This window comes from Protomyctophum bolini, assembly GCF_963924005.1.
Source record: "Protomyctophum bolini genome assembly, chromosome: 24".
Lineage (NCBI taxonomy): Eukaryota > Metazoa > Chordata > Actinopteri > Myctophiformes > Myctophidae > Protomyctophum > Protomyctophum bolini.
In genome coordinates this window covers 14,829,643-14,845,515 of record NC_137885.1, presented here as the reverse complement: position 1 = coordinate 14,845,515, position 15,873 = coordinate 14,829,643, and the positions used below count along the sequence as shown (strand labels likewise).

Below are 15,873 nucleotides of genomic sequence, written 5' to 3'. Positions count from 1 at the left end.
TGTGTCCCCAGCATGTCAACCAAAGCAATGTTACCAAATCAAAGGAGCCTTCACCTCATGTCACCTGGGGCTGGGTGAGCAATCGTATCCTGTATCTAAACTCACAACTAAATACAGACACTTGGCCAGACTGCCGTTTGAAAGGGTCAAACCCCTCATCCTGATTGGGGAAGACCACCCCACCTAATCACACCAACTGAACAAGTGAGGTTGGGGCCTCCAGGTGGGCCAGCAGCCATCTGCACAAGACTGGGCTGGACCCTGCAGGAAAGCAATCTCCAGCCAAGACAATGTAAGTTGACTATAACAGAGCCCCAGAACACAGAGCTCAGGAGAAGGATGGAGAAACACTGGCAGGAGGCCACCAAGATACAATGCCCCAGAGACCCAGAGTGTGCCACCACTGGCAGTAAGGAGATCAACTGCTGCAGCAAAGATGTCATGAAAGGCAAGTCTCCACCAAAAAAAACCCTGAACCTAATCGGGGTGTCAAGAGACCAAAGTTTCTCCCCCACAGTTCCCTGCAGTGGCCAGTGAAGTCAAACTGTGCATCTGTACCTGAAAGGGGCAAGTCAAAGGCCAGAAAGCCCACCTCCTTTTAATGTCCTGTCAGTAGAAACTCAACCTGCACCTGAAATAAGCCCTTACCTCTCCCAGAGAAAGTTCATCCTTGAAAATGTAATGATTAGTCGCCAGAATCAAGATCCTTGGTGGTCTAAAACTTGAGTTATTGGTAAAATAACAGCAGGTTGGTGGTCATTTTGATAAACAATGGCTGCCATGGTCACAGGACAAATCTAAATAGTACCACTGTATTTCTCATCTTTTAAAATGTATGATTAGTCGCCAAAATCAAGATCCTAGGTGGTCTAAAACTTGAGTTATTGTAAAATAACAGCAGGTGGCGGCCATTTTGAAAAAAAAAATGGCTGCTATGGTCACAGGACAAATCTAAATATTACCAATGTACCCCACATCCTTGAAAATGTATGATTAGTCACCAGAATCAAGATCCTAGGTGGTGTAGAACTTGAGTTATTGTAAAATAACAGCAGGTGGCGGCCATTTTGAAAAATGGCTGCCATGGTCACAGGGAAAGTCTAAATTGTACCACTGTATCCCTCATCCTTGAAAATGAGGTCTTAGTCACCAGAATCAAGATCCTAGGTGGTGTAGAACTTGAGTTATTGTAAAATAACATCAGGTGGCGGCTCTTTTGTAATATGGCTGCCATGGTCACCACGAGACAAATCTGTGATGGCCCCATAGCCAAAAATGTTCCTTATGGCATGCTCTAACTGTGTGCCAAATTAGAATACTGCCCATTATTCAAAAACAATAATTTTATTGTTTTAGGAACACTTTTGTCAACTCCGTCAGATACACGTCAACTCCGTCAGACACAAAATCTGACGGAGTTGACGTCTGACGGAGTTGACAAAATGGCATTTGTTTTCATCTTAACCCTCTTTAGTACAATGTAGCCATTTTGTTTTTGCTTAATTTTGTTAGCTAAACCTAACCCCTAAACTAAAATAATAAACATTATTTTGGAATTCTTAACAAAGATCATAAAAATGTGCAGACGGAGTTGACATGTAAAAGCTGTGACCACATTGTTATCAACATTGTTTGTTTAAAATATCAAACAATTGAATGCTTGTCAGACCAGGTACTCCACTGTTGCAACAAATATAAATGGGACTTGGAAAAGGAGTCTTCAGGCTAAATCTGTCGACAATATTTTCTGATTAATTTAAGACTTTTAAAAAAACCTGACGGAGTTGACGGAGACGTGGGACGAACATTTGATATGAGATATTTAATAGAAAATATAAATTAAAATTAACTGTGTATATTATTTGCTATGTTGTTGACAATCTACTTTAATTTAGTATGTATATTTATGTGATTGTGACAGTATTAGACACTTTTTTGGCAGTTTGAAATTGTGGCCACTTGCTGGGGACAGGCTAAATACAGGCCTTTTTGGGTACAGGGCCTGCTTTTAACTAATTCAGATGGAATATGAAAACAATTATAATGAAATTAAGGGCATAATAATACACAACTGTATTACACTTAACTTTGCAAGTGCTTTTATTTTTATGAATTAATTTATTTTTTACATAAAATAAGGCTCTTATGTGTGGGACATGTTTTTTCCACTTTTGTCCCTCATCTCAAGAATGAGTGATATATATATATATATATATGTATACAGTATATGGCAGCCTATATACTGTACCAATATAAAGCCTTATAAACACACAGGGGACCCAGGTGGCTCAGCCGTTGATCTGCATCGTTCCTGCAACGTTTCTGGCTTTGATATCTCAAAAGAAACAACCCCCCATCCATACAAGTCATTGTCTATTCACAGCTTCAGCCATAATGGCCATACATACTGTACATACATTTAGACCAAATTCCCGGGAATCCCGTTGCTTAGATTCTATGCTTGCTCACATTTTCACTGTGGTCAAATTTTAAAATGTTACCGAACTTATACCTGAATAATTGTGTCTGCTAATTTGTCTAGACCTATACACGCGTAGAAAATAATTAACAGGTGTTTAAGGTGGCGCTACAAAATACAATAGGCGCTACAATAGTTCACTATAGTGTAATATCATTTCATCCGGTATGCGAAGCAGAAGAAGCCTTCGCCTTATGTATTTTGACCAAATGTATGTCATTTTGATTCACATTGCCTTAGCAGTGAATAGAACGTGATGCGTCTAACGTGGCTAAACTCTCACACACACACGCACGCACGCACGCACGCACGCACGCACGCACGCACGCACACACACACACACACACACACACACACACACACACACACACACACACACACACACACACACACACACACACACACACACACACACACACACACACACACACACACACACACACACACACACACACACACAGACAGAGAGAGAGAGAGGACGGTACAGTAGGCTGACCTGGGCTCTGTTCTCTGTGCGTTTGCTGAAGGCCTTGGGCAGGTCCTCCCAGTTGTCCAGTTGGACATCCAGTGGAATGAAGTTACAGTTCAGCGGCTCCTCATCCTGAACCCACAAGGAGACAGACAAACAACACGCAACGTGTGCCAAATTAAAAGCATCCAAGGTTATCTGATGGATCAGCAGCACTGTACATTCCTATGGTATTCTATGGTATTCCTTTAACAGTTAACTGTGAAAGTGCTCATGTTGCACATAAAACGTCAAGTGTTTTATGTGCTCTGCATTATAACGTCTCAAAGGCAAGACTGGATTAACACAAACAAGCAATTAAAAACAGGAGATGACCCGGCTAATTTTAGCTAGACATTTCAAAGAATCGATAATATTCCTCTTACTGTTCCAAAAAGGTAGATAGACTTTGTACTCCAAACCAAAAATAAATAAAGGCTACGAGTACGACATAGCCAGGCCCCATTGAGGGCTTTGGTATGATAGCTTTAATTATAATGTTTCTTCATTTGAGATCGAGTATCTTTGTACATTGCTGTTAAGATGTAGTAAGCGGTTGTCCCGATCGCATCCGGACAGATTGGGTGATCGGCTCCGATCTCATGATTTTCAAAAGATCGGAATCGGGGAGAAAAGATCAAATTTTTATTGTCTAATGTAAATCTCAAAGAAAGATGTACAGTACAGTATAAGCAATAATAATTAGTAAAAGCTTTTGTGTTTATGTTAGTTGTTTTCCTTCAGGGCCCAGTCAGAGATCATCAAACAAAGGAAATGCAACCCCCGCTATGCATGATGGGATAGGTGTCTGACTGTAGTACTCTCTTTGAATGACTCTGAAGTTTAAGACTTGACTTCAGTTCTATAAGCTGTAGAACTGTATTCACTCAAATGAACCAATACATCATTATTTTTCCTATGATTCCATGCTTTCATAGAAAAAAATATATATAAAAATGTATAGAAACTGGCGCTCAAGGTCTTTTTTGCGCCCCATAGTGGCGATGGAAGAGTTAAGTGTAAGTTGTCAGAAGCATTTGCCTTGGTTTTCATCGATTTCTTTGTCTTATTAGAATATTTGCCTGTAGACCAAAGAGCACCCTCTTTCATTTGATTGACACAATCTAATTGCATGGATGCGGGGGAGCCGCTCAGATCTGGAGGACCCACGTCGGTTAAAAGAGAATACAGACTTATTTTGCAAATATCCTCATGATGCAGACTTTCTGTTTATACGGTGTGTTGACTGTAGAGGAGAATAAATCAGTGTGGATCAAACACACTCATCCTGGTTGACGGAAGGACCAGAGGGTTCATGAATAAAACAACTACCTTCGATAGGAAGGGATTGGTCATAAAATTCCTGATGCACCGCAATATTTCGTGTCGTTCAAACACGGCGACAAATCCCAGTTTGATTGCGTATTGAGCGGTTTCCCCGGGGTGGAGTTTGCCAGTGGCCTGGGATTAGCCCGATCCGACAGCCTTTTCAGGGCAGAACTCATCCAGTTTATCATTTGAACGACAGCAGGGGCAGGGCGGGCATTTTTCTTCCGCAGCTTATCACCTCTGACACGCGTTGCGCGAGGCACTTTTTCTTAACGGCCACCCGGGGCGGGAAAAAAAGAGGGGGGGGGGCGCCTTCTCCATGAAAGCCCCTCTCTCGTTCCTTATCTACGACAGACTAGTGGAGGGATTCTGATCCCCTAGAAATGAGACAAAAGGGGGTGGGGGGTAAGTATTACAAGACAATCAATACGGATGTGCCTTAGTGACTGGCACAGAGGGAGAAAGAGAGAGAAAGAGAGGGAGACAGATATGACTTGAAATATGTTGTGTGTGAGAGTCTTCTCTCTCTCTTAGACCTAACAGAAACGGAAGGAGTCGAAAACAAATATTCAGCAATAGTTTTTTTTATAGACTGGTTTCAAATTGACATTGGTTTCTCAATTTGACCCACCAGTTTTGGAGATATGGCTTATAGAGTAATGTCTAGCTACATGTTTAAGCATATATTTCACATTTACATGTGAATTTCAGCTCTGACATTTATTTTAGACATATGTACTATAGTATGTGAAGAGTCTGCCTGTGCTATTAACTCATTTTGTATTAGTTTTTCTCCTCTCCTGAACAGTTAGTCTTGTCTGTCTCTGTATCAAAAAGAGTCACAGAAGAATGGAAACAAGAATAACGCAGTCATAACTGCCAGCTGCAGCAAGCTCTCATTTCTGAACATCTATAATCAGTTTGTGTGCCACAGCCTCTGCCTCAGCTCACAGCTTCACGTTGCAGCGTTCAGAGTACATGCAGCCAATACGGCTTCACGTTGCGGCGCTTAAAGTATGGGTTTTAATGCCGTTCAGACTATGGGTTTTATGTGAAAGTCTCCCATTGGCTTGGAGGCAGCCAATGATGAAAACCTTTCCAATTGGTCGCTGCTACGGTCGCTAGTAGAGGTAGGTAGAAAATGTTGTCCAGCCGCTTTTCAAGCAGCTGGCAAAAATAAATCCAGACAAAAAAGGTAACCTTTACTAATCGAACTTCTCAAGCAGTGATAATATCACATGTTGATGAGACAGAAGAAGAAGCGGTGAGGTGCTTGCAGGTGGAAAGAGCGGTGCCATAATCCCTCCGCTAATCCTAACCTTTAGCTCGGCATCGAGCCGGCAGGGCCAAATAGACAGCGGAGAGTTTGGAGAGTCAGGGGTATGAGTGTATCGGTTCCATTATAGCAAAGCAGGCTTCAATCAATCCCAGAGACAAACGCGGGGTAATGATTTCAACCGGGCTGGTCGTTTTTGACCCTCGGTGTTAAAACGGGTCAAGGTACTGCACCAATTCCACAGCCTAACAATAGCTGGGGCTGATTGTGAACCACCGGAGAAAAGGATTGGGTTATCTGATGTCCGAGACGAAGGGGATCAAAGGACGCAGGGGAGCATAGAGATTCCAACTCGTCACGCTTTCCTGTCCTGAAAGTTTCCTGAAAATGCATGTTTTATCTGCAGGATTTATTCACTGATTACAGCCTTGCTAATTCTACTGCTTTCAGTGCTTTGCTACTGAAAAGAAGTGCCCAGCAGAGGAACGCTATCTATTCAGGGAATTAGCATGCCCCCCTTTCTCACTGACAATAACCTTTTACAGTGCTTTATACCGTATGGCTTTGTACACACGTTTGATATATTCTAAGTGATATCTCCTACTTGAACAAGAGACTGTGATATTCTGCCTCATTTTCAATTATCTTTTGCCGGCGTCGGTTTCCGGTGCCAGTTTGAATCCTCCCCTCTAGTCCATGAAAAGCTTGGGTACAGTGAGGCTAGATATCGGGTAATTATATTACTTGTATTATATTACAGTGGCAAACATGGTAAATTTGTATTTGTATTCATAGTGCACGCACGCACGCACGCACGCAGAGCGTAAACAATACCGTCACCCAACCAATCCACAAGCACAAGTTTGCAAACCCCAAAGGTACCTTGGAGTAGAGGAAGATTCGGTCCGTGTGCCGACTGGCACAGAACTGCAGGCCAGGGTAGAGAGGGAGGGGCGAGCTGTCATCATCATCATCTTCATCAGCAGCATCAGTCTGGCCTGTAGAGAGGGTGGGTGGTGGTATGATAAGAAATAAAAATCCCACCCGTGTGAAGTGAGGGGCACTAATCCTTCTACCCTAATGGAGTAGGGGGGTACACAAGCACATGGCCGTTAATCCGTTCGCCTTCTCCCCTACCAAACCACTCCGTTAGCACACATCTCTCCATGCACAGAACATCCTGCACACCCCCCAGAATCCATATGCACTACATCGCTTCCGGGGCTTCCCCACAACTGCCATATAAACTGTACAAATATTACTTTTGACAGACACAATGTTATTGCGCAACATTTCGCTGTGATGAAAATTACATCACACACACAGACACAGACACAGACACAGACACACACACACACACACACACACACACACACAGACAGACACGTTAAGATCATGGTTAAGTAAATGTACACCACTGCACAACTTACACTTTTGAGTATATTTTAGCACAATATAACAGTGCTAAACAGAACAGAAGGGCCAGTGCTAGAGGGAGGTGATGTCAATCACTGACTCGTTGCCCGTCCCCCCCTCCTACCTCCCTCTATTCTTTCGTGTACCTTCCCCCTCGCAGGCAGAAGTAACAACCACTAATAATGGCCTCATGTGTGTTTTCTTGTTTCTTTTTATCTCCTTCTTTTTGTTCCCCGGCCTTACATGGCCGAGACACGGCCGACCGGGCAGGGGCCATTTATACGACTACATAAGGAGCCATTCTCTCTGAAGTCTCCTGTTCAGTGTCGGGGCTGTGGGGTTAATGCGTAACACAGCGGTCGGCCAATAAGGCTGACCCATGGCAGGTTGGGAGTCTGTGTGCCTAATGATTTTTCTCCTCCACCCATCTCTGTCTCTCTCTCTCTCTGTCTCTGTCTCTCTGTCTTTCTGTCTCTCTGTCTTTCTCTCTCTCTCTCTCTCTCTCTCTCTGTCTCTGGGTCTTTTTGGAGGCCGAACCCCCCCGCCAGCCCCGGTACTCACCTCCTGATTGCACTGAGATTAGTTTCCTCAAAACTTACCCGGACAGGCAATCACTTCTCCTGCATACACCAACACCTCCCTCTCTCTCTCTCGCTTTCTTTGCCTCTCTTCTTTTTTCTCCGCTGTCCAATAGCCTCTTCTCCGTCCATCTGCTATCTCTCTCTCTCTCTCTCTCTCTCTCTCTCTCTCTCGGCATACTGTACTTGGCCCAAAACATTTAAGCATTCCCACACTGTTATCCTGACGACGTCAGTCTACTCTAAATGATGCCGACGTTATTTATTTATTTTATTTATAGTACGTTTTTCTTCCCCCCCCCACCCCCATTATTTTCAATCCTACAGAAGATAAGATGTCCGGCTCGGTCCAATTAGAGACAGTTTTCTTTTCTTTCTCTCTCCCTTCTCTTCTTTTCATGGTGGAATAGCGAGTAAAATTCCCTGGAGGTCTTTTGAAGACGCTGTTCATACTGTGTAAGAGACAGTCTAATAAGACAGCCTTGTAAGATGAATTGGCCCCCATCTCACAAATGGCCCACTTAATGCAGCTGGTGCATTCTATCGCTGCAAAACAAGTAGCTTTGAGAAAAAAAAGAAAAAACACAACCCAGGTTTATAAAACCAATATAGGCCGCACTCTGCTGGGCCGCTACAGGTTTCATTACCGATGCAGAGAGACGGTTAGACGGGAGCTTGTGGAAGAAAAAGTGTTGAAATCTAGGTGTGGATGTTGCTTGTTTTTTTGGTTTGTTTTTTCACCCACCCACCCGTCAGAGCATTTATAGAACACTCAGGTTCAGGATCTCCCCATCAGGGACAAAAGAGTTGGGGTAAGACAATGCTGACAATGCCGCAGTGTTTTAAGCTCAGCTATTTTTTCTCCGCAGATGAGTAAGGGTGGGACCGAGGCTAGGTATAGTCACCCTCTCATCGGGGCTGTGTCCCTCCACCTGTCCCTCCTTAGTCCTCTTCCGCCTCGTCATCTCATTGATGACCCTGCAGGCCTCCCCGTATTGCCGTTCACCATGCACTGGCTTCACTCTTCGTACACTCTCCATCAGTTCCTCCCCTTCGATGTACTGAAGAGAGACTGCTTGGCTTCCTTCAGTGCCCCCGTGTCTCCGAGCGGTTGGCTCATGGTCAAAGTTGAGGCGTGCTTTCTCCACCCTACTGCGTGCCGCTACAACCCCCCGGGTGTCGGGAGTGCAGGGAGGTTCTGGCCCTGTCCCAGCACTGGCACACACGTGAGCCTGGTCGACCTCCTCATTCGCAACAACGAATCTCGCCTTTGACAGAATTTGCCTCCTCCTTATCTAGCCAAAAATGTACACGCCCTTACTTTATCTCACTCACAAGACCTCCCAGACAAGATGGTAATCAATCGGTAGTCTGGGACCATGGGATCGACATCGGACCCAGAAATCTGGCATCGGTCGAGAGCTCTACCCTTTTTGGAAGATGCTCCAGTGCACCTGTAATGGTGCAGGGGGAGCCGAAATGGAGGGGGGGGTCATAGTTGTGATTTAGGGCAGGTATTATCAGTCGTGTTATAGGTCATTGTCTAAATGAAGCGCGGTGGAGCGGTGCAGGGCTCATTTCCACCACCTGACCTTTTCCCAGAGAGCTGCCGGTGGGAGGATTAGGGCAATACACAGCTGACAATAATGACCTGCCCTGTCTGCCTTTTCCCCTCTTTCTCTCTATCGCGCACTCGCTCTTTCTGTACCTCCCCTCGTTCTCTCTCCAACTTGCACTTTTGCTCATTCTCTCTCTCTCTCTCACACATTGCTTTCCAATTGGTTACAAAGCCGTGAATTCATAATCATTGTTTCAAAGGCATCCGGTTGGAATCATCATTTCAAAGCCATCCAATCAGAACAATCATTGTTACAAAGCCACCAAATCAGAATCCTTGTTGCAAACGCAGGGGTGGGACACACAAAAAAATGGATACTACGATATGTCGTCATAGTTATTGCTAATTCATTACGAGGCGCAGGTGCTCTGCATTGCAGATGGTGCCGGTAGGCAAAGCGCAAACTCATGGCATGAGAGCCGCATGAAGTCGCTACTGATCCTCTCAGTCAGGTAGAATTTGCAAACAGGCTGCGCTATTTTAAGAGGATAAACACAGCAGAAAAACATGATGGGGAGCAGACATTCCCTACCAACCAACCAGCCCTAGTCAACACAGCAATAGCTTGGTGGCTGGCAGAGTTAAATTAGTGCCTAACCTTTTTTTATTATATACTCTCTCTTATAATACTGTATACTAAAAATCCCACTCGTGTGAAGTGAGGGGCGCTCTTGTCATCATACATCACATTCCGTGCTGATACGGACAGACACACAAAGCTGTGCATAGGAGGGGAAAATGCACCTCGACAGACTGCTGCTTTCTAGACACGTCTGCATATTCTGCAGTGTGCTGCCTGCCTGCTTTCTATACTGTGGGCATCAACTCATTCTCCAGCCATAGCAGGTTAAATTGACATTTGGCTACCACAGCAACATTATGCCAATTCAGTTCCCCGCTTGGTTCCAGATGAACGTCACTCTTGGCCCTACAGTGTAAAGTGTTTTTCTGAGCCTGTTTAAATTCTGGCCTAGTAGGCTACAAAGGGCATTATGGCACTTTGAGCTGCTGATAGGATCGCTCTTGTGCAACTGCTCTAGTCAGGTGCGCCAGGTGCGCCTTATCACGCCTTTTTAAGTGGTGCAACCACTTCTACATCCAGCAATGTCCGTGTAACTGTGTCGTACGTCAATGAGCACGAGTGGTGTGCGCATGCGTGCGCGTGCACCACTGGTGTGCGCACGCACCCGCACCCGTGTGTGTAGTGCCGTGCATGTGCGCGTGCACCACTGGTGTGCGCACGCACCCGCACCCGTGTGTGGATGTTGTTGCTACATAAATAGCTCAATGCTAGCGAGCTAAAATATAGCCATCCTTGCTCTAGAAAGCACCAATGTTTCCATCTAGACCACCGGATTATCAGCAAAAACCTCCGAAAATCGCGCTAATTGACCAAACCATGGAGAGCTCCGTAGATGAGGAGTTATTCAGCTTTTAGTCTGCCTGTATAATGGGAGGTGGACGGCAGCGCGCATGCGCGATCCATAATAAAGCTAATCTAACGGAGCAGAGAGAGAGAGAGAGAGAGAGAGAGAGAGAGGGGAGTTGCGCCACTTGGTTCACACAGGTGTGATTTTATATTTGGTCTCCACCAGGGCAGGTCAGGTTGTGGCCTCCTGGTGGCCGCTGAGGAATATTTGGGGCAGAGGTTCGTCGTTGGCATCCAGGGAGTGTGTGTGCAAAGTTTGGCATGGATCGGGCCAACGGTGCCGGAGATTAGCTGATAACGGACGGACACAAACACGGACAGACTGAAGGACACACGGACGGACGGACGGACGGACGGACGGACGAAGTGCAAAACATACTCTCCCCCTAGACCTTCGGCCTGGTGGAGACAACTAGGCCTTCGGCCTGGTGGAGACAATAATAATAATAATATGCACCTATAAGAACTTCTTTCGCCCACCGTGGCCCCAGATGGAAAAGAGCTATATTCACTTATTGGTTTGAGGCGATGATATTAAACAGAATTATACTGGGGCGGATATCAATTCGCCTGCCTGCCTTGCCAGCCAGCCAATTTCCCTGCATATGGAGAGTGGGAAGATTACAGGTGGGATTACCTTCTGTGTGCGTGCGTGTGTGTGTGTGTGTGTGTGTGTGTGTGTGTGTGTGTGTGTGTGTGTGTGTGATTGGCAGAGAGAAAGACGTCTCACTCACCTAGAGCTTGTTTGCCTTCGTGGCCCTCGTCTTCCTCCTCCTCCGCCTCCTCTTCGTCGCAGACTTTGTGTTTGTCTTTGGGCGGCGGCATCTCGTCTCCTCCCACCTCGTCATCTTCCCACTCCACAGCGCCACTGTCACGCCGGCTCCTCTGCCGGCGTCCGCCTTTCGCCCCAGTGGTGGAAGGCAAACGAAGTGAATTTACGTTAAGTACAATAATTATCCGTGGCATTATTATGAGAGTATTTCCAGTTTCCAAGACTTTTACTTTCTACTCGGCTACATCTCCAGAGGCAAACGCTGTGCTTTCACTCCAGTACGTTTTCTTTGAAAACTTTAGTTGCTTTGATTTTGAATATTATTACTAAACGTACAAAACCACATCGGCCGATCTACAAGCTCACAATGCGTCGCGATGCAGCACATTGTGAGCTTGTAGATCGGCTATTTTCAATAGATTTTCTAATAGATAGATGGCTCAATAGATCGACTATTTTCAATAGATTTTCTAATAAATAGATGGCTCAATAGATCGACTATTTTCAATAGATTTGCTAATAAATAGATGGCTCAATAGATCGACTATTTTCAATAGATTTGCTAATAAATAGATAGCTCAATAGATCGACTATTTTCAATAGATTTGTACAAATTTTAAAATTGACATTCTGCATAGTGCGCAGATTCTACTTTCGATGCTTTCAAGTGCATTTCGATGCCAACACTTTCGGCACTTTCAACTGAAGCACATTTTGAATTCCAGGACTATATTTCTATATTGCACGCCGTGTTGATTTTACTTTTAATGACGTTTTTTAAAAAGTGCACGTACCACTTTCACCAGTGCGTTGGGCCGATGTGGTGGGAGTGTGGCGTCCCCCGGGGGCGGGGCGGCCTGCGACGAGCTCTGACTCACTGTCGGAGCTGGATACACTCCAGTCTCGCACCACGTGGGCCACTTTGTCCTCGACCGCCGCCGCCGGTACAATTGCCTCGGACGAGCCTATTGGACCAGAAGATGAATCAGAATCATCTTTATTGTAACGTCAGTTTGAAAGGTTTCATGACATTGATTAATGTCCAGATATTTACTGTGGGGTCTCTCTCTCTCGTATTGTGCGCGCGAACACACACACACACACACACACACACACACACACACACACACACACACACACACACACACACACACACACACACACACACACACACACACACACACACACACACACACACACACAAGGAATATTATGATGTTCTTTGCAGATTCTCCACGGAAATGCCAATGCATGAAAATGAAGGGCAATTTCATGCAAAGAAATCAATCGTCCTTTGTTTAAAAAATGGTGACGGTGGCTCAGATGTGCAAGGTGCTGGGTGACATATTTCACGCCATACATACATGAACACCGTGAAAATGTGGACCAAATCTTTGACTATGTATTCTTTCAGAGCGAACGTTTTTAACTCAAATCTTTGCTTCTGGGGAGGTCCCTGGAACAACATATTTTCAGATCCGTGGCCAAATACAGATCATTCCGGGGGTCCTTGACATGAAAAAGGTTGAGCACCACTGACATAGTAACATAGGTTTTTCAGAAAACTGTTAGGATTTAGAACTGGCCTCAGGTCTAAATGGGTTAAAAAGCACTAGTCTCCATTTATCTACAGTATGTCATATACAAAAGTATTGCTGCATGAAAGTCTTTATATTGAATGTATTATTGAGTTATTTTCTCAAATGCTTTTCTTATGAAAAAGGCATTTAAGATATCATCGTCTGTCTGTGCTTTACATTTTTTTATTGAGCAACAAACCTCAGGTAAATGAAGACATTTACGGTGCTTCTAGTATCTTCAATATTTTGCCAAAACAAGGTCATTCTGCTACAGTCGGACTAATGCCCTGTCTGAATTACATGTGGTCCCCATGCATAATGCCTCCTTTCACATTTTCAAATGTATAAAAAGATCTTCTGAGCAGATCTACAAGACGCATTGTGAGCTTGTAGATCAGGCAATTTTCAAATGGCCGAAATGTACAGTATATAGGGCTGAAGTGGTTATAATGCATGTTTTGTAGTATTAATCAAAATCTACAAAAAAATCTAGTAACTTGTACTTAAGTACATTTACTTAGTTACTTTCCACCACGGTCTACGGTATATTGTATATTGGAACGTGGCATTGCAGATGACAGTTGCAGAGGAGTTGCGTGTTACACAAGGCCGAGACAGTCTATTGAAAGAATCAATTATCGCCTCTTCATCATGTTGCAAATTGCTCGTTTACTTCATGTGAAACCAGTAGACAAAACGGAATTGACTCTTGCAAAGTGTCTGCGCTACCAATCATCCAGGGTGAGAAACATTGTCTCACATTTGCATGATGTCAATCAGAAATAGGTCTTTTCAAAGTAATAGGAGAAAAACTGAATCTATTCATTTTTTTATCCAAAATGAGTTAATTACACAGGCAGACTAGTCTTCACATTCTAGAGCATGTCTGAAATAAATATCAGAGCTGAATGTAAATATAGCGACATGTAAATATGAAATAAATGCTAAAACATGTAGCTAAGTGTAATGTTAGAGTCGACAGAAGTGAGCCTATACAAGCCTGTTTTCCGTCAAGACATTACTCTATAAGCCAGGGGTGGCCACACTTTTTTGACTTGAGAGCTACTTTCAAAATGATCAGCTCAACAAGATCTACCCACCATTGCTGAAAATAGTTTAAATATGTATAGCTTTAGAATAGTGGTGCTGACATTACAAATAAGACAAATGCACTTGGAATGGTAAATAGAGAGGGAGACATGGAATCGGTAGGGGATTTCATAATGCTACCGACGTTTGTGCACAGCACTCTGGAAAACAAAATATTGCATTGTGGATTTGAGGCTCTTTTTGATGTCAATCAATCAAGTCACCTTGAATTCAAGTGGCAGATGCCAAAAATGTAAATGAAATACTCTTTAGGGTCATGATCTACCTGCACAGCCTTTCGGATCTACTGGTAGATTGCGATCTACCTTTTGGGTAACCCTGCTATAAGCCATATCTCCAAAGGCCCGTCTGCTAGTCTGGCTAATATGTGCCACTCCTACAGTTTCATATACCAATCGTTAATTTAATTATCAGCCATGAGGTTTTACTGCCGTTTCTAAAAAGTCAAGCTGAGATCCCGAGCAGGGAAAATGTTAATGAATGCAGGGATTAATCCATTCAGGACAGGAACCCCTTTTGGTGTTTTAAGCATCACGTTATACGTTAGCTATTGAAAAGTAGTGAAAATTTGGCGCAAATCATTGAATATATATTCTTTCAGAGCGAACGTTTTTAACTAAAAACTCTTTGCTTCCAGGGGCCCCTGGAACAACATATTTTCAGATGGGGGTCTGCGGCCAAATACATATAATTCTGGGGGTCCTTGACATGAAAAAGGTTGAGCACCACTGATGTAAAAAACATAGTTTTTTTCAGAAAACCGTCATGATTTAGAAGACATTTGTAGAATCTGTTCTCGGGTCTAAATGTCTTAATCCCCATGCCCTTCTCATGGTGCATACTCCAAAGTAATATTTTTTGAGACATTGCTACTTGCGGACCGTGCCAGCGCGTGCCCGCTCACATCTTATATTTCTGATTCAGCTTCATGGTATGCCACTTCATGTCATCCACACATCATCCTTTCAGCCAAAACAGTCAACAGTAAAACAAGACAGCATAGCAAATCAAATCGTCACTGTGATCACGGGACGTCTTAGCACATAATATCATTCAAGTCCTGTGAAATGAAGAAGCACTGATTGCAGCAAATCCCCAAAAAAAGGAATTCAGTCCAGCTACGCCTATATTACCTACGTGCCGACAAGACATAATATCCTTTGAATTATTTGTTGAGCTTGCGCACCGCGCATGTAACAAGACGGGCGCCTTGTGACAGACGGGGACGTGCGGGGCTAATTAGTGATCCTGCCTCTCTCCGTGGCTCGTTTCTTCAAAAGGCCAGCCTCTCGTCGGTTCCTTCAAAATGTCACGGGAGTCTCCTGACTCGTGGCCCCTTCTGCCGTCCTCCTCCTTTTGCTAACAAGCCGAGGGGGACCGGCGACCGACACCCCCCCCCCCCCCAGACAAAGACGTTAATGGGGCGAAAAACCCTTTCCGAGATGTCTCTCTGATTCATCAGTGTGGCTCTCTGTATTTGGAGGCTGGAGGGGGGGGGGCTTGGTTAATATAAGCCTTGTAGCTGTTTTGGTAATGTTTCAGCTAATGTGCGGTCAGCTCAGCTTCAAACACGCAAAGTGAACACAAACTCTTATCTGTGCCGAGTCTGCCAACACCTTCATCACTTCATACATCTCAATACATTTGCACCTGTGCACAGAACACTGAATGTACAACGGGCTATATAATAATGAATGATACTGAACATGAATCTATACCGGCTTTTAGTAATAGGCCGTTAAAGACTATTACTTTAAAAGCATTACTAGGACACATCA

At 44.3% G+C, this 15,873-nt stretch overlaps 1 protein-coding gene across 2 annotated transcripts in view; it reads right to left on the bottom strand.

Annotated features, from left to right (window-relative positions):
• Positions 1-15,873, bottom strand: part of zranb3 (zinc finger, RAN-binding domain containing 3) — an 87,907-nt gene that overhangs the window by 27,921 nt on the left and 44,113 nt on the right. For both annotated transcript variants that reach the window (XM_080758086.1, XM_080758087.1), the window contains exons 15-18: positions 12,200-12,370; positions 11,368-11,532; positions 6,475-6,590; positions 2,976-3,080 (exon numbers count right to left, since the gene is read on the bottom strand). In XM_080758086.1, coding sequence (XP_080614212.1) covers positions 2,976-3,080; positions 6,475-6,590; positions 11,368-11,532; positions 12,200-12,370 — 557 coding nt within the window. The remainder of the gene's footprint in view (positions 1-2,975; positions 3,081-6,474; positions 6,591-11,367; positions 11,533-12,199; positions 12,371-15,873) is intronic.